The sequence below is a fragment of the Rhinopithecus roxellana genome, chromosome 10 (assembly GCF_007565055.1).
Source record: "Rhinopithecus roxellana isolate Shanxi Qingling chromosome 10, ASM756505v1, whole genome shotgun sequence".
In the NCBI taxonomy this organism is placed as follows: domain Eukaryota; kingdom Metazoa; phylum Chordata; class Mammalia; order Primates; family Cercopithecidae; genus Rhinopithecus; species Rhinopithecus roxellana.
Window position 1 is genome coordinate 55,524,454 of NC_044558.1, and position 26,141 is coordinate 55,550,594.

The following is a 26,141-nucleotide window of genomic DNA, read 5'->3' on the forward strand; positions in this document are numbered from 1 at the left end:
CAGAGGAGGTCAGAGGCAGATTCTTGGCATCTGATTTCAGCCCTCGATCACAGAAGCCAGTGGAGTGGGAATGGAGGCAGGCAGAAGCTGCAGGTGCTGATAGGAGGCAGCTTGGGCTCTAAAGGTATTTTGAGCTGGGGTCGGGGAGGCCTGGGCAGGGAGTCCCTGTTCTATCCTGATTTTGCAATTCTGCATTCCCATGTCAGCTCTTCTCTACTGTCTGGGGCTCTGAGATATTAAAAAGAATGGGGAGGGCATGGTGAAAGTAGAATCCTGGTGCCAGCCCTGATGACAGCATATGTATTTCCTTATAGTACCTGTTTAGAGATGTGTTAGTGCTCTGGAGGGGATATCCACAGGTGTAGTATTGGAAAACAGAGGGCCAGATTTCCAAATGTCTGTTAACTTATCCAAGGCAAAGACTGTCCCGGGGCCAGCAGAGTGAGAACCCAGTTTTTTTTTTTTTCCCAAAGAAATATAATCCTGAACAATGAAGTAGGAGAGACAAAGAGAACACAGGAAGAGGAAGGAGGTAGGACACATACTGGAACTTTTCAGAAAGGGAAGGAGAAGAGAGAATCGTAAGAATATGACAGTGTTTGAGGGGCAGAGACAACATTAGAAACATTGAGAAATACTCTGAGAAAGATTCCAAGTGTGACAGAGACAAGAATGATGACCAAACATAATTTGGGATGAGACAAAATCAGATAGTGAGAGAGAGAAGGGAAGACGGACAGATGTATAGTCACAAGACCAACACCAGTAAGCAAGAGGAGTAGGAAGGGGAAGTGGGAGCAATCGAGGTTCCCATTATGCCAAATTATTTCCTGTCTCTCCTCCTGGCCCCATTTCTTTATCGGAGTAATAAACAGCAGAGAGTTGGAAAGTGTCCCCCCACCCCTTTGCCTCTGTCCCAGCCTGAGGGAAAGGGAGAGGAAGAGGGACAGGCCATTGGGTCCCTGTGGAGATCCCATCTCCGCCCCACCCAGGTCCTACTGAGCCAGCCCAGGACTCTGCCCCCTCCCATCCCCTTTCATGGATACGAAATGTGCAGTCCTGAGAAGGGTCTGGTAGCTGGGGACACCCTTTACATCCCTCTGCCTCTCGGGTCCAGTCTCTTTCATCTTTGCATTCTTTGACACCCCCTCCCTTCCCCACTGCTTAATTTCCTCTTCCTGTAATAATCCCCAGTCGTTTTCTTTTCTCCCTTCATTCTATCCCTTGTCAATTAACCTCTTGCCCTTCTTTCTTCCTCTCCATTCCTTCCTTTTTTCCATTTCTCCATTTGCTCCCTGTATCTCCCGAGTTTTTCTCTCTCTTCTTGCCTCTTTTTCTCTGTTCCCTTGAATCCTGACGATGTGGCTAGCACTGCTGTGGTCATTACCAGGCTGGGGGCGGGGGATGGGATAGGATGGGGGAGGGCAGCGATCTGATCCCAACAGCAGAAAGAGTGCTCTATGTGACCATGGGGAACAGGGAGCACTAAGATGCCACGCTGGACCCAGGCCCAGGACCGTTCCCCTTACGTTTCCTCTCTCTCTGCAAATTTCTCTTCCCAGGTTGTCTTTTAGCGTCTTCTCACTTTTCATCTCTTACCCTCCTTCCTCTGTTTCGGCCCCTCTCTTTCTATCTGTGCTTCTCTCCCACCGCATTCCAAGGCGCCGCCTCCACCACTCCCGGGCTGGGGATGGGATCGGGGGGAGAAGGGGAGGAGAGCGCCGCGCAGGGGCGGAGCCGGAGCCGGTGCTGGGCTTGGGGGGCGTGGTGGCGGGGGGGTCAGCAAGGCTAGTTTCCACCCCAGCCACTAGCCTGGGCATTCCCTTGGCGACGCGTTTGGGTCTCCACCTGCTGCGGGAACGAGGGGCGGGGCAGGGGGCGGGCAGGGGGCGGGGCCTGCGCGGTGTTCCCGGGAGAGGAGGCGGGAGCCGGAGTGGACGCCCGAGCTGCGGCTGCTGTAGTTATCCTAGCCGGTGCTGGGGCGGCGGAGCGGCGGGACGGAGGGCTGGCGGGGCGAAAGACTGGGAAACCTCTGAAAGACCAACGAGACTTCGGAAACCAGAGACGCGCCTGGGGGGACCTGGGGCTTGGGGCGTGCGAGAGTTCCCTTGCACTCTCTGGGAACGCGCGCGGGGATCGTCCCATGGCCGGGGCTCGGAGCCGCGACCCTTGGGGGGCCTCCTGGATTTGCTACCTTCTTGGCTCCCTGCTCGTCGAACTGCTCTTCTCACGGGCTGTCGCCTTCAATCTGGACGTGATGGGTGCCTTGCGCAAGGAGGGCGAGCCAGGCAGCCTCTTCGGCTTCTCTGTGGCCTTGCACCGGCAGTTGCAGCCCCGACCCCAGAGCTGGTGAGTCACCGCACCCGCCCGGAGTCCCCATGCTCGAGCCACAGATCGTCCTCCTCCCCACTCTGCGGGGCACCTCATTTCTCTGTCTTCCAGCCCCACCAAGACCTTGACTGCCCACAGACATCTCGCACCCCAACCTGGAGCCTTGCCTCATCTGACTTGGGTCTGAAGCTGCACTTCCCGGCACTGAGACCCAGGATTTTGCCTTAGGGATGAGTTGGAAAGGAAGGTTCTTGTCTTGGCAGCGAACTATCTCCTTCTTCTGGGCCTTTCCCCCAACTTGCATCCTTGATCCAGCCCCAGGGCCTCTGGCTCCCCTGCTTCTTCCAAGGGCTGGATTCCCCAAGGGAGGGAGACTGTCTGTCTCTGCTTAGAATGGGAGGAGATGGAAAGGACATAGAGGTTGAGGGTGCTATGAGAGGGCTGCATGCAGGGCAGACTCCAGAAATAACTTCCTGCCAGAGCATTGCCATGGATGGAATGAGGGCAGCAGGGCACTGGAGGGCCAGGAGAGAGCTTCTACTTCCGTGGTTTAAGACCATGGGAAGATTGGGAGAGGATCTCCAGGTCTGGCAGCCTGCAGTAGGTGGCTTGGTGATAGACAGTGGCAGAAAACTGAGCCCCCAAAGTACTAGTAGCAGCAGTAGTAGTAGCCGCAGCAGCTGTAACAGTGAGAGAGATCCAGGAAGGATGCTGGCCAGGCTGCTCCCCTTCCTCCTCTTCAGCAAATTTCCAGCTCCAGGAATCTCAGTAGCAGGTCAAAGACAGGAGGAGTAAGGGGTGGAGGACAATTCTAATTCTTTCGAATCAGTTCAGGACCCATGGGAGATGGATATACTTTTGTGAGGGGCCTGTGACTGGTCATGTTTCCTGTATCCTTGGCTCTCGCTACATGTCCGATTGTAAAAAGAGAGGCCAGAGATGAAGAAAGCTTCGAAACCCGCTCCTGCTAGGGGGCTTTTCTCTCTCCAACCAGTGCCTAAGCCACATTAAGTATCCATTACTGGAATCAATGCTGTCCACTGGGACTGTCTTCTCCCTCTACTATTGGTCTGGGGGCAGGGGACAGAGACAAGAGCTCATTTCTCCTCACTTGCTTGGGGAGTGGGGGCCTAGCTCTAATCTTTCTTCCTCCATTATCCCTATCATCTGGTAACTGGGGCTGTGGTCCCCAAAACTTTGGGAGAGATAGAAAGCAATGGACTTCATCTCTTCTTCTGTTTACCATCTGCTTCCTCATTCACCTTTGCTCCTTTCCTCCCTTCCTCCCTCCTTCCCCCATCTGCCAGAGTTCGAGGACTGGAGACCTTTTTAGGACATGCTGAACTCTCTAAGCTATTTCCAGGCAAATTCTAGGTTATTTTTAATAGCTTGGTCTCTTGTCATTTCCCCCTCCTCTCTGAAGGTGGCCCCTGATTCTGTCTCCCAGAGCCAGGCTGGGGGCATTCCCAGAGGGCCTGACTGCCTCACCCTGCTTTTGCTCCAGCAGGGGGTGCTCTGCGGCAGGGCGGGTGGGGGAGGGGGGCATGTGAGAGGCCAGGCAACTGCTCAGTCCCTAGCTTTTTAGTTGCAGGTTGCCTGCCTTAGCACGCCCTGATGAAAAAAACTTCTTGCCTGTTTCGATGTCTTTTAGTCTAGCTCTGGGATGAGACTTTGAGGTCTAACCTTTGCTGCTGGTTCCAGCCTCATTTATTTCTTTCAGTTGTAAAATGGATATAAACAATAGTATTACTACATACAGTTGTTGTGCAGATTAAGAGTTCTTAATATATGTAAAATGCTTAGAATAGTGCATAGCCCGCAGTGAGTGCTGTGAAAGTGTTAGTAGTACTGCTATTCTTGTATTGTGATTCACAGAGCGCTTTACAGAGATTCTGGATCCAAAGGCTTGGCTAGAGGGCCTCCCCTGCTGAGCCAGCCTTCCAGGCCAAGCATCCTCTCCAGAGGGCCACCCAGATTGAGAGGGGCCAAAGAGGGGCTGGACTTGGGCTGGGGCCCTGGAGTGTGTGGAGAATCGAGAAGTGCAGTGGTCGTGGGCTACTCCTTTGTCTTCACTTAGCTGAGCTCCCAGGGAGTCCCTCTACCCCCAGCTACCAATACTTTTTTTTTTTTTTGCTTTTCTCTCTGCAGTGGCTGCACTGTGGCTGTCCAGAAGCCTGGGGTGGTTAGGGCTTATGGCATGAAGTCAGAAAGGAGTGTGTGTGTGGCTGGACCAGAGGTGGAGGGACTAGAGAGGCTGCGGCTGGGTGCTCTTGTTCCACTAGGGATCGAGTGGTCTCTTCTCCACCAAGAGTGGACTGGGCATATCTATGCACTCAGCTTCTTTCCTCCACATTGGCCCCTCCCCTCCTCCCTACTTTTGGCCTCCAGAGGAGATGTGAACATAGAACAAAGTTAACTTGTCTGGGTGCTTAGCTATGCACTGACCAGCTGTGACACTGGATATCTCTATGAGTCCACAAAATGTGTGTGTTCAGTAAAACACATCCTGACACTCCCTATGGGGCAAGCACAAAGATGAAAAGACAGCCCCAACTCTCAGTGAGATGGTCACCTCTATGTTTGGAGGTTGGGGGGACTGCTGACTTGCCTGAAGGTAGCCATTTATTTGCACAGGGCTGTATCACCCCGTTTCGTTTTCTGCCCAGGGTACCTTCATCTCCCCTCTCCCTTATTCCCTTTCTGGGGTGGTCTCAGTGTTCTAGAGACAGGTCAGTCACTGAGTGGAATGACAAAGTGTTGGAGTTAGGCCCATGTGGATTTGAATTCCAGCATCACTGCTTAATGTCTTTGAGTGAGTTTCCTCATCTGAAAGACAAGAAAAGAATCCTTATCTCGTAGGACTGTTGTGATGATTAAATGACATAATGCATGTGACTTGCCTATCCTGGTGCTTGGCACATATGTGGACAGTGATGAATGTTAGTTTTTCATATCCCTGGTGTCTAGCTTCAGATCTGACATCATAGTAGGTGCTGAATAAATATGATTTCCTTGTCTCACCAGCACCTGACCCAGGGCTTGGCATATGATAGACTCTCAATAAGTAGTTGAATGTCAAATGTGTCTTCTCTTCTCTACTACTCCCTATGCTCTACTTCTCTCTCTTGACACTGGTTCTGACAAGGGATGGCAGCTGCTAAGAGACGAGGAGGAGTTGTGGGAAGGAAGAATGGTTCTCTGCCCTCCCCCTCCACCCCAGCAGACCTGGCACAGTGTCCCACAGATGCCTATCTGTAATACTGCCTAACATGGTTTTGGGCTTTGCCCCCCCAGGAAGGGAGATGGAGGAGAAGAGTGTGGGAGAGAGGCCTTGAGGTTTGTGCCACTGCCACTTCTGAGTCTCTCCTTCTGCAAAGAGAGGACCTATGGAGCCAGCTGGGTGTCAGTCATCTCACCTCATCCCAGCCTTCACTCTGGCCTGGGGCTTCAGCCCCGGGGGACCCAGGCAGCCTCCATTCCCAGCACAGTGCTTCCCTGGGGAAGATGTCTTGGCTGTGATCATGGAAAATTGTCCTGCCAAGAAAGTTGTAGCTGGGAAAGAGGCTGAGGGGGAGGCAGGAGAGAAGACTGGGTGGGGGTGGAAGGGAAGGAGAAATCATAGACATGGGGAGAAGGAAGGACGGGGAAGGGGATTCAGGATGTCGGGAAGAGAATGGGGTAGCACTGGACTCAGAAGGAGAAACTTGTCCCTACCTCTATGCCAGCCAGAGTGACTGATCGAATCCTGGGCTGGCACAGCTTCTGGGAGATGGGGTCTTTGCTGGTTCCCTGATGAAGGGGAAGTGGATCCGTATTTAGCCTCTTGCCTGTCCTCTGAAGCTGGTCCCTGAGCCACAGTCTGATGCCGGTCTGGGGCCCTGTTACTTTTGCTCCCAGCATTCTTGGCATTTCTGGCTGGATTTCAACTGGACTGGGTTGGGGGAGCAGGGCAGAGCTTGGGGATGGGGCCAAGGAGGGGGTAGGGAAGGCCTACTCAGGAACAGGTGCTGGGAACAGGCGGTTCTTTCAAACCAGCAGTGCTGGCTTGGCTGCTCAGGTTGGCGTGAGTGTGTGTGTGTGTGTGTGTGTGTGTGTATCTACTGTGCATGTTGATTCCTCATCCAGCTGGTATGTACATGCAACGTGATGACTGCATGACCAAGTATATTAATTTGTCCTTGCCAGGGTTTGAGAAAACTGACATTTGCCCCTTCTCTTTAGTCCTTGAACACTCTCTTTAGTACTGAGGGGTTGGGCCTGGGCAGCAATAAGGAGGTTGGATCATTTTGACATCTAACTCCTGTCCCTGTCCCTGCCCCATCTTGCAGGCTGCTGGTGGGTGCTCCCCAGGCCCTGGCTCTTCCTGGGCAGCAGGCGAATCGCACTGGAGGCCTCTTCGCTTGCCCCTTGAGCCTGGAGGAGACCGACTGCTACAGAGTGGACATCGACCAGGGAGGTGTGGCCCTGCATGAGCGGAGTGGGGGAAGCGTGTGAGCAGGGAGGAGAGGACTTGGGCTCCTCTTCCCTCCCCTAATTCCCAGTGTTCTGCCTCCAGCTGATGTGCAAAAGGAAAGCAAGGAGAACCAGTGGCTGGGAGTCAGTGTTCGGAGCCAGGGGCCTGGGGGCAAGATTGTTGTGAGTATTGCTTCTCATGACTGAATGCAAGGATGGTGTGTGTGTGTGTGTGTGTGTGTGTGTGTGTGTGTGTGTTTATGGTGTGTGCATATGCACAGGTGTGCTTAGAGAACATAAGTTAGGAATATGGTATGATACCAAGTACATCAGGGAGATAGAAAAAGGTGTGAGGCCTGGTCCTTGTCCTTATAAATGTAAAAACATCTGTCTATTCATTCATCCATCCATTTGTCAAAGTCTTACTGAGAACCTTTTAAGCATCAGGCATTGTGCTAGTTACTACAGGGGAAGGCTGGGCTTGGTGGCTCATGCCTGTAATCCCAGCACTTTGGGAGCCTGAGGCAGGTGAATCACTTGAGGTCAGAGGTTCGAGACCAGCCTGGCCAACATGGCGAAACCCTGTCTCTACTAAAAATACAAAAAACTTAGTCAGTCGTGGTGGCAGGTGCCTGTAATCCCAGGTACTCGGGAGGCTGAGGCAGGAGAATCACTTAAACCTGGGAGGAGGAGGTTGCAGTGAGCTGAGATCACACCCTTACATGCTAGCCTGGGAGACAAGAGCAAAATTCCGTCTCAAAAAAAAAAAAAAAAAAAAAAAAAAAAAAAAAGACAGGGCTCTCTGTTTCTCACTCTCGCTGTGTCTTTCAGTAAGACGCACAGACACACAGTTACCAATACAGATCACTATGGGGCAGAAGCTGGTTAATGTTAAGAGAGTGCTCTAGTCTCCAGTCTATAAAAATCCAAAGGAGGAGTAGAGAGAAGAGCTGCAGATGGGGTGACTGGAGCCAGGCTTTAACAATAGGTAATACCTAACCTGTGCAACATAGTGGGACCTCATCTTTACAGAAAATAGAAACAAATTAGCCAGTCATGGTGGTGCATGTCTGTATTCCCAGCTACACAGGAGGCTGAGGTGGGAGGATCACTTGAGCCCTCGAGGTCGAGGCTGCAGTGAGCCATGATTGTGCCACTGCACTCCAGCCTGGGTGACAGAGTGAGACCTTGCCTCAGGAAAAAAATATAGTAATACTTGGAGAGTGAAGAGGACAGCAAGTTCTTTGCAGAGCTGGTGCTAATACTTACAAAGGTCCAGGGACAGGGCCAAGCTTAGCATTTTGGAGGACTGTGAAATGATCAGGGAGACACACATCCTATATGGTGGCTTAGTCGTGTCTTTTGGCTCCAGGCAGAATGTGGAACAAGGAGATGTCAATTTGAGGGCAAGGAAGTGGGTGCAGACAGGTTGCTGGGTTATGCATGGACCTGCATAAAATTGGCAGGGTAATGGTGCTTGAGTGGTGCCGGCATAGGGGTTTGTATGTGTATGTGTGCATGTGCATGTGTGTGTGAGCACACACGTATCAGTGCCTGCCAAATCTCTGCATGTGGGCAGCATGCCTCAAGCAGGTCCCTGGCCCACAGAGTGAAATGATCCCTATCCCTTCCTCCCCTAGACCTGTGCACACCGATATGAGGCAAGGCAGCGAGTGGACCAGATCCTGGAGACACGGGATATGATTGGTCGCTGCTTTGTGCTAAGCCAGGACCTGGCCATCCGGGATGAGTTGGATGGTGGGGAATGGAAGTTCTGTGAGGGGCGCCCCCAAGGCCATGAACAATTTGGGTTCTGCCAGCAGGGCACAGCTGCCGCCTTCTCCCCTGATAGCCACTACCTCCTCTTTGGGGCCCCAGGAACCTATAATTGGAAGGGTGAGTCACTCCTCAGGGAGGGGAGAAGGGGAGCGAAACCTCCTCTTAACTCAGAGACATGGCCAAGCATGACCACATGTGCACTGCTGTATGGCCCCAGGGCACTGCCATGCCTTCCACCCCCACTGAGCTAGTGCACACGTGAGTGGGGGGTGCCTCCTTTCCCTTGCACGGCCAAGTGTTCCTCAACGTGCTGGCATGGGCCCCAAGTGCACGCTGGGCCTGCAGCTGGGGCCTGCATGCTCCAACACACTAGCCCACACCTCATCACTGCCATTCCCGTCTCCGCACGCTGCTGCTGGCTGAGCTGACACTCGGTGAGTGTGATGCCACATCTGGGGGACCCCAGGAAGCCTGGGTTGGGAACAGGGTGGGGAGAGGGCTAGAAAGAAGAGGAGGGGCTTCCCCGTGTGCCTGTCTAACTCAGTGTCCAGCCTGAGGGGTATTCCTTGCACCCTGCCCTGGGCACTAACAGGACTGTCCTTGCAGGCACGGCCAGGGTGGAGCTCTGTGCTCAGGGCTCAGCGGACCTGGCACACCTGGACGACGGTCCCTACGAGGCGGGGGGTGAGAAGGAGCAGGACCCCCGCCTCATCCCGGTCCCTGCCAACAGCTACTTTGGTAGGGACCCCTCCCCGGCCCAGAGCTGCTCTAACCCTCTGCTCCTCTCTCTTGTCCTCCCTCTCCATGCTCCCATCCTTCTGTCTCTGTTTCTGTCTCTCACCCTGTCTCTCTCTGTCTTTCTGTCTCTGGCTGTGATCTCTCTGGTCTTTTTTTCTCTCTCTACCTCTTCTTCTTCCACCTTTTTCTGGCCTTTCTGTGGCTCTGTCTCCCTACTCTGTGGCCCCTCCTCTGGATGTCCCCTCCCTGGTGTCTTCCCCCATCCCGCACAGGGTTGCTTTTTGTGACCAACATTGATAGCTCAGACCCTGACCAGCTGGTGTATAAAACTTTGGACCCTGCTGACCGGCTCCCAGGACCAGCCGGAGACTTGGCCCTGAATAGCTACTTAGGTTTGTAAGCTCCCACCTCCTGGACTCTAGGGGCATGGCCTGGCCTCCCCTCCTTCCCCAGGGAACTTGACCTTTGGTGCCTTATAATCTCCTCCTCCCCCAACACACACCCAGGGAGACACACATTGGGCCCAAATTGCAGAGAAGAGCCGGGTCCAGTGACCAGGCCTAAGAAGAGGAGGCCCCGAGGGTGATGGCCTCTGGGGCTGTGAGCCAGGGGTCTCCAGGGAGGAAGATTCAGGTGGAGTGAGAGGGCCAGGGCTGAGGATATCCTGGGAAGGACAGTCCTGCCTTCTAGGGGGACTTTCCTTGTGGGATGGATGGTGGGCACATATTGAGGAAAGGGCTAGTGTTGTTGGTAAGCCCTCTCATTGTCTCATCTGCCTCCCTCTGTAGAGGAGGAGAAAACCAGGCCTGGGAGATGTTTGGGTGAAGCAGGCTCTCTCTCACTCCCCCTTGTCTCCCCCTCATCCCTGTGAAGACTTCCCATTCCTGTCAGGATGAGGGAGTGGGGGGAAGAGGTGCACTGGGTGGGATTCGGGCCTGAGAGGGACCTCTAGCTCTTCTAGCTCCCTGGGTGTGGGCAGGATCAGGCCACTGTGCTCAGCCTCCTATCTGGGCTCCTGGCCTTCTCAGCCATCACCTTTCTGTCTCCTGCCCATTCCCTGAGGCTGACCTCACTGCATTTTTTTTGTGCCAAGCTTGTCTCTGGGCCTGGTGGGTGTGGGGGGCTGCCAGGCCCTGCAGGGAGGAAGAGCCATCCAGCTGTGGTGCTGATGACTTGGGGGAACCTATCTTTTGACTCTTAACCTGTAGGGAGGGGGCAGGGGCTGGGGGAGCTGTGACAAACCCCAGCTTCTGGGTCTTGGGGTGAAGACTTAGGGGTAAGTCACCCTTCCCCCAGGCTTCTCTATTGACTCGGGGAAAGGTCTGGTGCGTGCAGAAGAGCTGAGCTTTGTGGCTGGGGCCCCCCGTGCCAACCATAAGGGTGCTGTGGTCATCCTGCGCAAGGACAGCGCCAGTCGCCTGGTGCCTGAGGTTATGCTGCCTGGGGAGCGCTTGACCTCCGGCTTCGGCTACTCGCTGGCTGTGGCTGACCTCAACAGTGACGGGTGAGTGGGTAGAGGGCCGTGCCACCTGAGGGAGGCTGGGTCCAGTAGCCCTACTCTGGCTGAGGCCACTCAGTCTCCTGCTGGCTCCTCTGGCCAGGGAGGACCTGCACTGAATGCTTCCCTCTCTCCATAGCTGGCCAGACCTGATAGTGGGTGCCCCCTACTTCTTTGAGCGCCAAGAAGAGCTGGGGGGTGCCGTGTATGTGTACTTGAACCAGGGGGGTCACTGGGCTGAGATCTCCCCTCTCCGGCTCTGTGGCTCCCCTGACTCCATGTTCGGGATCAGCCTGGCTGTCCTGGGGGACCTCAACCAAGATGGCTTTCCAGGTATGACTGGGAACTGAAAGGCTCAGGGGAGGGAGGGGCCGCAGGAGGGATGGAGAAGCCCCTCAGAGGTCAGGGTGTGGTCTTCTGAGGACTCAGGGAGTGAGGGTTCCTGGGCTTATGTCTGAGCTTTACCATTTACCGGCTTTCTGACCTTGGCAAGTTACCTAACCTTTTTGCATTAGTAATATCTGCAGGGAGTGGCCAAGAGGATTAAAGATGATGTACGTAGAGTGCCTGGGATTTTGTAGTCTCTCAATAAAATAGAAAACATACCTGAGTGACTGGGGGAAAGTTGAGGCCTGGACCTTGTCTGCAAGGCCCCCAGCCAGGGTGACTGCCTTTTCCCTGTGCCCTGCAGATATTGCAGTGGGCGCCCCCTTTGATGGTGATGGTAAAGTCTTCATCTACCATGGGAGCAGCCTGGGGGTTGTTGCCAAACCTTCGCAGGTGAGGGGAGTCGCTGGGATGAGGGAATGGGTGTGGGTGGAATCAGCAGAGGCATCAGGGAGGCAGAGGCCTGCGGGAGTTGGGATTGAGGGAGGCTGACAGCTGGTTCTGTAGGTGCTGGAGGGCGAGGCTGTGGGCATCAAGAGCTTCGGCTACTCCCTGTCAGGCAGCTTGGATGTGGATGGGAACCAATACCCTGACTTGCTGGTGGGCTCCCTGGCTGACACTGTTGTGCTCTTCAGGTGAGCCCCTCACCACCACTTCTCCCTCCCTGAGGGTGTCAGCCCCTCCCTGTGACTCTGACCCCCATCCCAGTGCCAAATCTAATGCTGAAGATTGTTTCCCAGCCTCACGTTCTCATGTTTCTGGTGCCCTTGACTCCCCAATCCCAGGGCCAGACCCGTCCTCCATGTCTCCCATGAGGTCTCTATTGCTCCACGAAGCATTGACCTGGAGCAGCCCAACTGTGCTGGCGGCCACTCGGTCTGGTGAGGCGGGATGGGGTGGCACCTGGACCCTGGCAGCTTCCCCTGCCCTCCCTTTATCTCCCCAGTTTGGGGCTGGGGCTGTGACAGGATGTGACAGATGGGGTGGGGATGGGGGCCTTGGCCCATCGGCCTCGTTTTTGGCTCAGGAGCCACCCTCTGCCCCTGCAGCGTGGACCTAAGGGTCTGTTTCAGCTACATTGCAGTCCCCAGCAGCTACAGCCCTACTGTGGGTGAGTGCAGTCCCCGCTCTGTGGCTCGCCCTTTTGGGTTTCCCAGGGAGGGGGGGTCACTTCGAGGTCACCCTGGGAATAGGGTGAGCTGGAACAGCTCTGCAGCTCAGTGACTCCTCCTCTCCCAACATGCCGCAGCCCTGGACTATGTGTTAGACGCGGACACAGACCGGAGGCTCCGGGGTCAGGTTCCCCGTGTGACCTTCCTGAGCCGTAGCCCAGATGAACCCAAGCACCAGGCCTCAGGCACTGTGTGGCTGAAGCACCAGCATGACCGAGTCTGTGGAGATGCCGTGTTCCAGCTCCAGGTGGACACTGACCCCTTGGCTTCTGAGGGTCATTGTCATGGCTCCATCTCTTTTCTGTGATTCCTCTTAGCTGCTTCTTCCCGAACACACTCGTGCCTCCTTCTAAGACCTAGACACGTGGGAAGCCTGTCTTCTGAGCTCACTTTCTCCTCATCTGCTGCCCTCTCCTGTCATTTCTGCACTCCCTGGAGGAGGAGGAGGTGCAAGGGCTTCATGTCCCCTCTTCCAGCTGAATGGAGGAGGTGGCAGCTTTTATCATCACATCTGGTCCTCAAAGCCTTAAATCCTGGGTTTCTCCTGTCCCCTACCCCAGTCTTTCTCCCTCCTCCTTGCTCAGTTCTCCACCTTTCTCATTCATCTCCCCAAGCTTCTTTCCAAGTTTTAGAATGGGTCCTAGGTCTGGCTGGGGCACAGAGCAGGGCTGAGGCCTGGGGATTGTTCCAGTGAGGAACAGCCCTTCCTCTTCCTAGGATAATGTCAAAGACAAGCTTCGGGCCATTGTAGTGACCTTGTCCTACAGTCTCCAGACCCCTCGGCTCCGGCGACAGGCTCCTGGCCAGGGGCTGCCTCCAGTGGCCCCCATCCTCAATGCCCACCAGCCCAGCACCCAGCGGGCAGAGGTGAGCATGGGTTCTGGTGTAGCCCAGGAGGAGGAGCTGGGAGGGCAGAGATCATGGTCCCTCCCCAGTGACACCCATTCGTAGCTCACAGAGCCCTTTCACGTATGCTACTCCAGTAATTCCTCATATCTCTAGGTGCCCAAATGACCATGTGCTCCTAGTCAAGGGGACAGAGCTCCTCTACTCCATGTAGTCATTCAGGGGCTCAGGTTGATGGGATTCTGTAATCTTCAAATGAGGCCTTCAAGGTCTTGAAGTCACATTCATCCCGTTCAGCTGGAAGTGGGGGACAAGAGGCCCCTTGCATGGTTTTTATGGCCGGCCCAGAAGTGGTGCCCTTGATATCCCTTCCCGTTCTAAATCTGGAACTCAGTGACATGCATGTGAGCTGGGGCAGTGGGGTCCAGTTCTTGACTTGCTGTTAGTCTCTACCATGGCATGGTAGTGCTCCCATCATTTTACTGCAGAGGAGAGGACGTAGTTCAGGATCACACGCTGGTAAGCAGCAGATGAGAGATGAGCACAGGTTGTTTAATCCTGTGATACTCTAACCCACCGTATGCCATGGTGACAGGTTTGCCCCCTGCCTTGCCCCCTAGGAATGCCCCTTATCTCATGTCTCTCCCCAGATCCACTTCCTGAAGCAAGGCTGTGGTGAAGACAAGATCTGCCAGAGCAATCTGCAGCTGGTCCGCGCCCGCTTCTGTGCCCGGGTCAGCGACACGGAATTCCAGCCTCTGCCCATGTGAGGGGGGCAGAGAGCAGGGTGGGGGTGGGAGGGCAAGAGTTCAAGGATTGAGAGAAAGCCCCCTCAGGAGGACCAGTCAGAGGGAGGGCTGAGCCTGCAGAGAGGACAGAAAGTGGAAGAGGACCTGCTGATGACTTAGAGACTGCGATGAGGGTCAGTGATGGGGCCGCAGGGGCTCCCATGGCAAGGGATAGCAATCCTTCACAGTACACTAATAATATGCAGTCTACATACATCTCATTGATTAGTCTTCAAACCTCTGTGAGGTAGGAATTATATTAGTCTCACTTTATAGATGGAGAACTGAGGCCTAGAGAGGTTAAGTTAGTTGCCCAAGGTAAGTAATGGTGGAGCTGAGATGAGAATGGAGGTCCTCTGACTACCAGTTGTGTGTACAGAGGCCTGAGGCTTGGACGGGCGTGATGGGGACCTGGAGTGGGAAGAGAGGCTCAGGGAGTGAAGGCAGGTACTGGGGGAGCAGACTGGGAGGGGGAGTGGTAGGGGGAGGTGTTCTTAGCGGGAGTGGGGTCTGACTCTCCAGGGATGCGGATGGAACAACAGCCCTGTTTGCACTGAGTGGGCAGCCAGTCATTGGCCTGGAGCTGATGGTCACCAACCTGCCATCGGACCCAGCCCAGCCCCAGGCTGATGGGGATGACGCCCATGAAGCCCAGCTCCTGGTCATGCTTCCTGACTCACTGCACTACTCAGGAGTCCGGGCCCTGGAGCCTGCGGTGAGGACCTGGGGGCAGGATGGGGTGAGGTCTTGAGGGACTGCAGTAACTCAGACTGACCTTGCCTTCTCTCCCATTCCAGGAGAAGCCACTCTGCCTGTCCAACGAGAATGCCTCCCATGTTGAGTGTGAGCTGGGGAACCCCATGAAGAGAGGTGCCCAGGTTGGCACGTCTGCCCTTATCCCTATGTGAGTAGCCTCTCCGTAAGCCCATAGACCACCCCTGACTCTAATCTCTTTCCACCCTTGGCCTAGGTCACCTTCTACCTCATCCTTAGCACCTCAGGGATCAGCATTGAGACCACGGAACTGAAGGTAGAGCTGCTGTTGGCCACGTAAGCCAGGCGGGGCCTGAGGGGTGAGGTGGGGGTTGTCATATTGACCTCATCTGACCCCTTGGGAGGCGCCTGTGCCTGATGCCCATACTTGCCCCTGCCCACTCACCAGGATCAGTGAGCAGGAGCTGCATCCAGTCTCTGCACGAGCCCGTGTCTTCATTGAGCTGCCACTGTCCATTGCAGGGTAAGCCTGGCCCAAGTGGGCACCTCCATTGGAGGGAGGGGGCATTGCCGCTTCCAAACCTTGGCCAGGGCCCTGCCTCCATTGAGCCAGGCCCCAGACCTTCTTACTCCTGTTCTGACCTCTCCACACCAGGATGGCCACTCCCCAGCAACTCTTCTTCTCTGGCGTGGTGAGGGGCGAGAGAGCCATGCAGTCTGAGCGGGATGTGGGCAGCAAGGTCAAGTATGAGGTCACGGTAAGTGTCAGGGATGTGGCCCCTCCATGGTTGCCCTCCCTCCTTGGCACAGAGGAGAGGCTGAGCTGTGTCCCCAGGGCTGGGGCTCTTCTACCATGTGGCAGCATGCTGGTCTAGTGAGTTTGAGGCCTCTGTCCTGCATCTGGACCTCAGCTGTGGTAAGGTGTTTCTGCTGGGGCCTCACCTGACCTTTCCTGGTCCTTCTGTCTGGCTGTCTCACCTGCTGGTCTGGTAGGCCATGAGAGTCCAGGGAAGCTTCTCTGCTGTAGGCCTCAGCTGGGGGATGGAGCATGGGGTGGGGGTTAATGTCTCTCCCTAGAACTCTGCCTTTGCTTGGCTGGGGCCTCTCCTCACACCTTCCAGGGACACTTCCAGGGTTTCCTGGATTTGATGGGTGGGAAGAATGGTGCCTGGTGGGGTCTAGGATCCTGAGTATTTGTTGAAATTATGTTTCCTGAGGGCCTTCTCTTCAGCCCTTGTTCCTTCCATCTCTGTGGATTTATGATCCACTTGAAAACTGAGTTCCTTGGCTGGGCACGGTGGTTCATACCTGTAATCACAGCACTATAGGAGGCCAAGGTGGCAGGATCGCTTGAGCCCAGAAGTTAGAGACCAGCCTGGGCAACATAGCCAAATCCTGTCTCTATGAAAAATTAAAAAAAAAAAAAAAGAAAAAAGAAAAACTGAGGTCCCTCCCCTCATACTCTTTTTTTTCCCACAGGTTTCCAATCAAGGCCAGTCGCTCAAAACCCTGGGCTCTGCCTTCCTCAACATCATGTGGCCTCATGAGATTGCCAATGGGAAGTGGTTGCTGTACCCAATGCGGGTGGAGCTGGAGGGCGGGCAGGGGCCTGGGCAGCAAGGGCTTTGCTCTCCCAGGCCCAACATCCTCCACCTGGTGAGGCTTAGGTGGGGGTGGGGGTTAGATGTTGGGAGAGATGTCATGGGGAATAAGGGTAGTGAATGCAGTGATGGGGCAGGAGGAAGGCGGTGGGGAGGAGATTCTATCTCAGGACGGCTGTGATTGGGGGGACACTCACTGAGACCCCCCTTCTGTGTCCAGGATGTGGACAGTAGGGATAGGAAGCGGCGGGAGCTGGAGCAGCCTGAGCAGCGGGAGCCTGGTGAGCGGCAGGAGCCCAGCATGTCCTGGTGGCCAGTGTCCTCTGCTGAGAAGAAGAAAAACATCACTCTGGTGAGGGGAGGCCAGACTTGGGGAGCCGGAATGGGAATGTGGGGTGTGGGGGCACAGAGCTGCAGGGTACTGTGTGTCCAGGAAGGGTAGCCTATTGAGACACATGATGGCCAAACGCCTGGGTGCAAGTTGACCAGATGTTCCCATCACAGTACGTAGGAGGGGATGCCCGGGAGGCGGCTACTGACACTGCAGACCTCCTTCCTGCTCAGCCCCTGCAATTGCTCACTCTAGAACAGGTGACTCCACCTGAAGCAAGTTAGTTAGCCAAGCAATTGATTTGCCTTACATTTATATAAAGCATTACATTTTATAGGTGATGGGATAGGGTTAGCCCATCCTCACACTTTGAGGTCTGTTGGTCATTCTTCTGAACTCTTATAACATAAAAAAGTCAATTTGTGTAAGGACTCTTGCTCGATGTTTACAGTATTAAAAATGTTAAGTTCTTTTTTGTTGTTGTTGAGACAGAGTCTTGCTCTGTCGCCCAAGCTGGAGCACAGTGGTGTGATCTCAGCTCATTGCAACCTCTGCCTCCCTGGTTCAAGCAATTCTCCTTCCTCAGCCTCCTGAGTAGCTGGGACCACAGGTGCATGCCATCACACCTGGCTAATTTTTGTATTTTTAGTAGAGATGGGGTTTCACCATGTTGGCCAGGCTGGCTGGTCTCGAACTCCTAACCTCAAGCGATCTGCCTGCCTCCGCCTCCCAAAGTGCTGGGATTATAGGCCTGAGCCATATGCTTGGCAAAAACACTAAATTCTAAAAGTTCTAATAATGAAGATGCTAGTATATTAGATGTGATTTATTAAGTCTACCCCTTTTGAGCAGTTTTGCTTTCCCCTTTTCTGCTTGTTTTGCAGAGTTGTGTTGTTTAGGTGAAGGTATTGAGCAGATCCGCACATGCTCTGTGCCCGTCCCTGCTAGGATGGGGCTCACAGTGAGAATGTGGTGGGGATAGATTAGGAAGGTCTCTGGCCTGATTGTAAGGAGGTGGAGGTAAACCCCAGGTACAGCCAAGAAGATCCTTTGCAGGGGAATGTTAGCAGCTGCTGCAGTCCCTGCACTGGGCCCTCAGCTCCCCTGGGAGCATGGCATGAGGCAAACTGAAGAATGTCAGGGGATGTAGGAATCTGTGTCATAGCTGTTGCTCTGTTACATGGATAGTCCTCCCTTCTCCACCTGACCAATTTCCCCTGAGAGGTCTCCCTTTTAAATGGGAACTTTGAAATAGATTCTTTTTGTTTTCATGTTGAAATGTATTTATTCACTTAAATGACAAATATTTTATTTATGTATAATATGATGCTTTGAAATATGTATATACTGTGGAATGGCTATATTGAGCTAATTAACATACACATCATCTCACATACTTATTTTTGTGGTAAGAACACTTAAAATCTGTCCTCTTAGTGATTCTCAAGAATACCCTATGTTGTAATTAACTAGAGTCCCAATGTTGTGCAATAGATCTCTTAAATAGATATCTCTTCCCTCTGTCTAACTGAAACTTTGTGCCTTTTGACCACCACCTCCTCCATCTCCCCAGCCACACCCCGCCTTCACCCCAGCCCTAGGTAACAACTATTCTACTCTCTACTGCTATGAGTTCAACTTTCAGATTCCACATATAAGTGAGATAATGCAGTATTTATCTTTCTGAGTCTGGCTTACTTTGCTTAGCATAATGTCTAAAGTAGATTCTTTTACAAAAAAGGCAGAAGGCCTTGCTTTTAGACAGCTTGGCTGAGGATTCTTGAATGGCTCAAAAGTGGCACAAGAAAAGATGACTCAAAGAATTCAGACACTCTCAAAGCCATTCTTCTGTGTCTGGATTGTGGTGTGATGATATAACATAACTTTCAGGCAAATGGGTCATGAGGTAGTGATTGGGCCAAATGGATTTAGGTCAGTCCTGGAAAGAACAGAGCCTGAGTCCCCTGTCCCCTCAGGAGCTCCTAAGGCAGCCTCCTCCTGCTTGAGTGAGTTTGGGTTTAGGGTAGGGGTGTGGCTGTATCGAATATGGAGCTGAGTTCAAATATTTACTCCACCACTTATTAGCTTTGCTAGTGCTGTGACCTGAGGCAGGTCACTTGGCCTCCTTGGGCCTCCTCAGTTCCTTCCTTTGAAATATGAGGATGATAATAACGTGCACCTTGCAGGACTGTTACGAAGCTTAAATGAGATAAGTGCCCAACAAGTAGTAGGTGCTCAATAAATGGGGACTGTCATTAGGTAACCTAAGCATCACTTGGGGAAGCTACTCTGCCTGTGCTGTCAAGTAAAAGATTCCCCTCCATGCTGCCGCCTCCATGCCTTTCAAAGCTGAATAGCTCAGATGTGGGGTAGGCAGCTGTTTTGGATATAAGATTAGTTTGAGAAGACTTCCTGGAGGAGGGGAGTTTGAGGTCAAGTAAGGAAAATGGGAGAGATGGCAGTCTCAGCAGGGTCAAACTGAGTGGCTTAGACCCTTGTCTGTCCTTATCCCTAGGACTGCGCCCGGGGCACGGCCAACTGTGTAGTGTTCAGCTGCCCACTCTACAGCTTTGACCGCGCGGCTGTGTTGCATGTCTGGGGCCGTCTCTGGAACAGCACCTTCCTGGAGGTGAGGATACCACTGGGGCTCTAGTCTGTTTCTTCTTCCCCAAAAGCCCCTCCAGGACTCACTTCTCCTCCTCCCTCCTCACTGTCCAAATGCAGCATCCCTTCTTTTTTTTTTTGAGATGGAGTCTTCCTTTGTCCCCCAGGCTGGAGTGCAGTGATGTGATCTCAGCTCACTGCAACCTCTGCCTCCCAGGTTCAAGAGATTCTCCTGCCTCAGCCTCCTGAGTAGCTGGGATTACAGGCACGTGCCACCACATCCGGTATTTTTGTATTTTTCATAGAGATGGGGGTTTGCCATGTTGGCCAGGCTGATCTCAAACTCCTGACCTCAGGTGATCTGCCCTCCTTGGCCTCCCAAAGTGCTGGGATTACAGGTGTGAGCCACTGTGCCCAGCCGAAATGCAGCATACTCAACCCAAAGCAGGCAGAAACATCCTCTGTGTTGGGCACCATTACACTGATAATTTCAGGAGGGAAGGGGAAGGGAGGGAGACATGGGGCATTTAGGAGAAGGGTCTCCTTTCCTGTTCCCTTAGGAGTACTCAGCTGTGAAGTCCCTGGAAGTTATTGTCCGGGCCAACATCACAGTGAAGTCCTCCATAAAGAACTTGATGCTCCGAGATGCCTCCATAGTGGTGAGCTGCAGGGCTGGGGGATGGGTGGGGAGGACTCTCTTCTTTCCTGCTCCCTCCAGCTCGTGTTCCATTGACCTCTTGCTCCATTGACGCCTTGCTCCCCAGATCCCGGTGATGGTATACTTGGACCCCATGGCTGTGGTGGCAGAAGGAGTGCCCTGGTGGGTCATCCTCCTGGCTGTACTGGCTGGGCTGCTGGTGCTAGCACTGCTGGTGCTGCTCTTGTGGAAGGTGAGGCTTGGAGAGGGTGGGGCTGATGGAGGTGGACTTCCTGGTCGGGTGGGCAGCCTTTTGTACTGTGGTTCTGTCATCCACCCACACACTCATGTATTCAGCAAATCTGCACTGACACTTACCCTGCATGTCTCAGGAACTCTATTAGTCCCTGGATGTTTCAAAGATAAATCAGATGCAGGCTGGGTGCAGTGGCTTATGCCTGGAATCCCAGCACTGTGGGAGGCCTAGGCAGGTGAATCACTTGAAGTCAGGAGTTTGAGACCAGCCTGGACAACATGGTGAAACCCCATCTCTACTAAAAATACAAAATTAGCCAGGCGTGGTGGTGCATGCCTGTAGATCGAGCTACTTGGGAGGCTGAGGCAGGAGAATCGATTGAACTCAAAAAGTGGGGTTGCAGTGAGCCAAGATGGCACCATTGCACTCCAGCCTGGGTGACAGAGTGAGACTCTGTCTCAAAAAAAAAAAAAAAAAAAAAAAAAAAAAAAAAAAAATCAGATGCGGACCTCATTCTCAAGGATTTTATAGTCTAGTGGGGTAGGAGTGGTGAGCCTGTAGTCAACGACAAGGCAGAAAGTGTTGAGTTGAGAAAAGGCAGTGGGAGTTTAGAGGGAAACAAGCTTGAGAGGAGGTAGCACTGAAACCAGTCCTTAGAGGAAGGTCGGGTGGTAGGGTCAGGATGTAAGGATATGAGGTAGGTGGGGTCTAGCAGGACCATGGCAGGCAAAGTCATGGAGGCAGAGAAGTGTGATCTGACTTAACTAGAATGTGGCAGTGAAAACTGGAAAAGTAAGTGTGGCCAAGAAGGCCAACAAGCGTGGAGAACAGCCTCCAGGGAACTGCCCTCAGGGCGGAACTCGGAGTTTCCACATACCAGGCTTTGCATGGAAGCATTCTTGTACACCCAGAGCTGTATACAGAATCATATTATCATCCAGGGCTCAACGTAAAAGTATGCACATGCACACATCAGTACAGGGAATCACATACATCACCAGGGATCATATGCTGAGCCATCTGCCACATCTGGGGCTGTGTTCAGAACCATACATGTCCTTGGGGCGCTGGAGAACTGCCCCTGCCTGCACCTGCTCTTTGGGACTGATCACAGACTAAGCCACCCTTTGGCAAGTGTGAGTCATCAGTAAACCAGGCTCTGGAGTGGCATCCAAGCTGTTGGGGACCTTCCCAGTCTTCCCAGGGGAGATTGATGCCTCTCTGAAACTGGCCCCACGATGCTTGCTCCCTGCTTCCATGGAAGGAAGACAGAGCAGAGATAGGGGCTCCCGTCCTTCCTCAGTCTTTCCCTCCTTTGCCTCCTCTGTCCTGCTTCTCCCTCAACATCCCAGTGTGGCTTCTTCCATCGGAGCAGTCAGAGCTCACCTTTTCCCACCAACTATCACCGGGCCTGTCTGGCTGTGCAGCCTTCAGCCATGGAAGTTGGGGGTCCAGGGACTGTGGGGTAACTGTTGTGTGTGCGCATGTGTATATGTGTGTGTGGGTATGTATGTGTGTGAATATAAGGAGAATTCCCAGCACTCAGGGGATCAGGAATGCTCAGGAATGCTCAGGGTGAAAAATGAGATTGCATGAGAGTGATGTGAGGTGAGAGGTAATTAGAAGGGTGCAGATATAAGGGTAAGTCTACACAGCCTGAGGTGTGCACAAAGGGTTGGTGGGCTCATGGGGTGTGCATGTGGGTGTGGGGAGGTCGCATGCATGCTTTTTTCTAGGGGCATGAGTGTGCAAGGAGAAGAATGTGTAAGGAGATGCCATGCAGTCTGAGCATGTAGGAGTCTTGGGCCTCTGAGTGTGAGTGTGCAGGGGCACATTCCCACCCTGGTGTGTAAGGGCCAGCATGGTCCTGATTTAGGGTGGGGCTAGACTACTGTATTGATGGACAAGAGGGCGTTGCTGTAAGGGGCATGCTGCCCAAGGTACAAGTACACAGGGTGCATGTTTATGAGGCTTGAGAGGCATCATTCCAGAGATGCAGGGGACTAGGAAGCCATTTTCTTCCTCAGGTCTTATTTGTGTTCTGGGGGACACTATTGTCTCTTAAGAAGCTAGAGTGGGTAGAAATCTTGAGTCAGGTCCTGATGCTCCACCCTCAAGGCCCTCTTTCAGGGGCCAAGGGAGATGCCCTTGGTCCTGCCTCTTGGATGCCTTCCTGGTCTCTCTCTTGCTATGAATGAGAACCTGGGGACCCGGCACTGATGGGAGCACCGTGGGTGTTGCCCACTGCACCAGATGCTGTTCAGCCTGTTTCCTTTCTGCCACAGCAGGGATGGTGAGGGTGAGGAGCTGTGCTGTGCTAGGCATCTGCTCCAGGGACCACAGCTCTTCAGGCTCCTCATGGTCCGGCCTGGTGTCCTTACAGATGGGATTCTTCAAACGGGCGAAGCACCCCGAGGCCACCGTGCCCCAGTACCATGCGGTGAAGATTCCTCGGGAAGACCGACAGCAGTTCAAGGAGGAGAAGACAGGCACCATCCTGAGGAACAACTGGGGCAGCCCCCGGCGGGAGGGCCCGGATGCACACCCCATCCTGGCTGCCGATGGGCATTCCGAGCTGGGCCCCGATGGGCATGCGGGGCCAGGCACTGCCTAGGTTCCCATGTCCCAGCCTGGCCTGTGGCTACCCTCCACCCCTTCCCCAGAGATGGCTCTTTGAGATGAAGAGGGTAGAGTGGGCTGCTGGTGTCGCATCAAGATTGGGCAGAATCTGCTTCCTCAGGGGCACAGACCTCCCCCACCCACAAGAACTTCTCCCACCCAACTTCCCCTTAGAGTGCTGTGAGATGAGAGAGGGTAAATCAGGGATAGGGCCATGGGGTAGGGTGAGAAGGGCAGGGGTGTCCTGATGCAAAGGTGGGGAGAAGGGATCCTCATCCCTTCCTCTCCCATTCACCCTGGGTAATAGGACCCCAAGGACTTGCCTCCCCAGAAGTGCCTTAGCCTAGAGGGTCGGGGAGGAGGTTGTGTCACTGACTCAGGGGCTCCTCTTCTCTAGTTTCCCCTCTCATCTGACCTTAATTTGCTGCATCAGTCTAGTGGTTTTGTGGTTTTGTCTATTTATTAAAAAATATTTGAGAACAAAACCTCTGCCTCTTAGAGTCTTGCTCCCTCATCCCCAGCGTCTCTGATTCTCCTTGGCGCCCCCAGCTCAGGATGAAGGTGGTAGTGGTGAGAGAGAGTCAGGGGGGCTTGGCAGGGATGCAAGCACCATGACTTTCGTGACCAGTTCCTAGAGACACATGGGTGTAGCCTCAGGAGGACAGCAAGGGGAGCTTTACCATGGGAACAAAGGAAAGGGACAACGTTGGGAGGCAAACATGGGGAGACTAGTCCAGAAACTTGCAGTTAAGGATACAACACGGTACAAGTGTTTACTCCCTGTGGTCAGGGTAGAAGTAGACTTTATCACTGTCGAAGGAGGGATTGAAGTTAGAGATTGCCCTGGCAGAGGTTGGGGAGAGAGGAGCTAGGAGATGGGACAGGAATGGCTTTTCTCATTCTGCTAGGTCCCTCTCAGTGGAAGATACATAGGCTGGTGGGTGACTTGTTCTAATTGGAGGCTGGGGAAGGAGCAAATGAGTACCTTGGGGCTTGGGAAAGGTTATTTGACAGCCTTTCCCATGATGTGGGGCCCAACAGGTAGCCACTTGAAGAGAGGGGGGTGTTGTTCCATTTGGACTTTGGAGAACTGGGCATTCTCAAGATCCTTCCAGGTCTCTCTGGTGAGGCAGCAGCCGTCCCCAATGTGTTTCCAGGTGGGCTCTAAAACTTGCTGCCACATGAAGGCCCAGCTTCCATGTGGTTCCGTCACATGCTCCCAGAAAAAGAGCACACCTCCCTGGGAGGGAAGAGAGAGTTAGTGTCACTTGGCTCCATTCTGACCCTGCTCCCTATCGCGCTGATCAAGACAGTCAAACTTCTTGGTGAAATGGGAGCTGCTGGTCTGAGAGTTCATGGAGCAAACTGTTGTGCCCCTGACCTATTCTGCATCCCCTGCTACCACCTTCAAAGTGCATGTAAAGAACCTCATAACTGAAGGGACATGGCTGGTGGGAGATCTTTAAAGGCTGACTAGAATAGCCGAGGGCAGGCAGAAGGGAAATTGAGAAACAGGAGTGGAGGGCTCATTTTATTCTTTTTTTTTGAGATGGAGCCTCAGTCTGTTGCCCAGGCTGGAGTGCAATGGCATGATCTTGGCTCACTGTGACCTCCACCTCCTGGGTTCAAGCGATTATCCTGCCTCAGCCTCCCAAGGAGCTGGGATTACAGGCATGAGACACCACGCCTGGCTAATTTTTGTATTTTTCAGTAGACACAGGGTTTCACCATGTTGGCTAGGCTGGTCTCAAACTCCTGGCCTCAAGAGATTCGCTTGCCTCACCTCCCCATGTGCTGGATTACAGGCGTGAGCCACCTCACCCAGCTGGGCTCATTGTATTCTGAGATACACACACCAGCCTCTCTCACGAGACCCAGATGCATACACAAACTGCTTCCTGGACATCGCTGTGAACATCCCAGGGAAACCTCATGCCCAACTCTTGACTGAAGCTGGGGTTCCTCAAGCTCCTCGCCTAGTGATCTAGGTGATCTCAAACCTAGTAAGTCCAAAACAGCTTTCTTCCATCTCAGTAAATGGCACTTTCATCGGCTCTCCCCTCAGTTGCTCATGCTGGAAACCTGGAAACTATCCTGAACGTTCTGTCGACAATCTGATGGATTCTACTCTACTTCCCCTACTATCTTCATCTAGAACACTCTTTTATTTTCCCACCCTGTCACTCTGCTTAATCCCTCAGATCTCTTTTTTTTTTTTTTTTTGAGATAGGGCCTCACTCTGTGGCCCAGGCTGGAGTGCAGTGGTGTAATCATAGTTCACTGTAACTTTGAACTCTTGGGCTCCAGTGATCCTCCCACCTCAGCCTCCTGAGTAGCTGGGACTACAGGCATGCACCACCACACCTGGCTAGCTTTTGTATTTTTTTTTTTTTTTTTTTTGTAGAGATGGCGTCTCACTATGTTGCTCGAACTCCTGGGCTCAAGTCATCCTCCTGCTTCAGCCTCCCAAGCACAGATCTCGATTTAAACTTCAGTCCCTTAGGTATCCTCCCTGCTCCTCTCCCTGTCCCACGGTTGTAGGTGATTCTCCTGTTGCTTCCACAGCACCCAATTTTTCCCTGTCGTGGCACTGGTCATGCCTCTTATTCACCAGCAGGTAGGGATGGATGGGGTGTCTAACGGGCTACTTACTACCTCACAGGCCCCATTCTGGGAGCCGAACCCTGGAGCGGCTGATGCTGCGTTTGCTTGCCTCACACCCATCTCCTTCCCACTCTGCTTACCGGCCTCAGTACTCTCTGGACCTCCTGCAGGACCTTCCTCGGGCTCTGCACAGAACACAGCACCAGGGTGCAGACCACCACATCCATGGAGCCATCAGCCAGCTCTCTCATGTCCTCTCCAGGAGCCACCACAAACCGCTCGTATTGGAGGTGCCTGTTCTCAGCCATGCTCTTTGTCAGGAACTTCTCAAAGTGGGGATTTGGGTCTAGGCAGGTGACCCTGCAGCCCGGTGGGTAGAACTGAAAGTTGGCTCCGGTTTCCGCAGCCCAGCTCCAGCAGGTCCACCTTCCCGGAGGCTCCTGTAAGCCCCTTTATCTGGCTGAAGAGCTCCCGTTTCTTGCTCTCCATCTTGCGGTTGCTCTTGGAAGTCAGCACGGCCATCAGGTAGGGGAAGTAGCTTTTGCACAGGGGCTGCCAGCAGCCCAGCAGAGCCATGAGGTGCAGGGGCAGGGTAAGAAGCAGCACCAACAGCTGCAGGAGTGGGACCAGGATGTCCATGGCAGACCAGCTCTGAGCTGTGCTTCCGCTGGGGCACTGGCTTTTTCCCTGCTCAGCCTCTGCAGGCACTGGCGTCCCCTCCCGCTGTGATAGGACTTTGCTCCTTGTCTCCTACTTGACAATTTCCTATTTGCCAGGGTTGAGT

At 53.6% G+C, this 26,141-nt stretch overlaps 2 protein-coding genes across 5 annotated transcripts; one reads left to right on the forward strand and one right to left on the reverse strand.

Annotated features, from left to right (window-relative positions):
- ITGA7 (integrin subunit alpha 7) lies at positions 1-23,238 on the forward strand. Of its 4 annotated transcripts, XM_030938787.1 has the most exons (26): positions 1,798-2,349; positions 6,660-6,787; positions 6,887-6,966; positions 8,424-8,679; positions 9,169-9,300; positions 9,573-9,692; positions 10,597-10,804; positions 10,938-11,131; positions 11,490-11,578; positions 11,693-11,820; positions 11,971-12,066; positions 12,235-12,296; positions 12,435-12,604; positions 13,075-13,224; positions 13,854-13,969; positions 14,514-14,706; positions 14,789-14,869; positions 14,962-15,041; positions 15,154-15,228; positions 15,361-15,463; positions 16,185-16,361; positions 16,527-16,658; positions 19,153-19,266; positions 19,802-19,900; positions 20,006-20,131; positions 22,518-23,238. In XM_030938787.1, exons 1-26 carry the CDS (start codon positions 2,144-2,146, stop codon positions 22,746-22,748), a joined length of 3,546 nt encoding a protein of 1,181 aa, XP_030794647.1. In that variant the 5' UTR covers positions 1,798-2,143; the 3' UTR covers positions 22,749-23,238. The 4 variants fall into 4 exon arrangements, with proteins under 4 accessions (XP_010376158.1, XP_030794647.1, XP_010376156.1 ...); XM_010377856.2 differs by lacking the exons at positions 1,798-2,349; positions 9,573-9,692 and adding an exon at positions 1-124; XM_010377854.2 differs by lacking the exon at positions 9,573-9,692.
- On the reverse strand, positions 23,201-26,141 carry METTL7B (methyltransferase like 7B). Its single transcript, XM_010377851.2, is given in 3 exon segments — positions 23,201-23,993; positions 25,498-25,755; positions 25,757-26,141. Coding segments are annotated over 3 exon segments (735 nt in total). The 5' UTR covers positions 25,997-26,141; the 3' UTR covers positions 23,201-23,756.

Bases quoted from the DNA above. Each gene is read 5' to 3' on its own strand.
- ITGA7 (XM_030938787.1), top strand. From the start codon at position 2,144: ATGGCCGGGGCTCGGAGCCGCGACCCTTGGGGGGCCTCCTGGATTTGC. The intron at 14,707-14,788 runs GTGAGGACCTGG...CTCCCATTCCAG, and splicing joins TCCGGGCCCTGGAGCCTGCG to GAGAAGCCACTCTGCCTGTC. The intron at 15,229-15,360 runs GTAAGCCTGGCC...TCTCCACACCAG, and splicing joins CTGCCACTGTCCATTGCAGG to GATGGCCACTCCCCAGCAAC.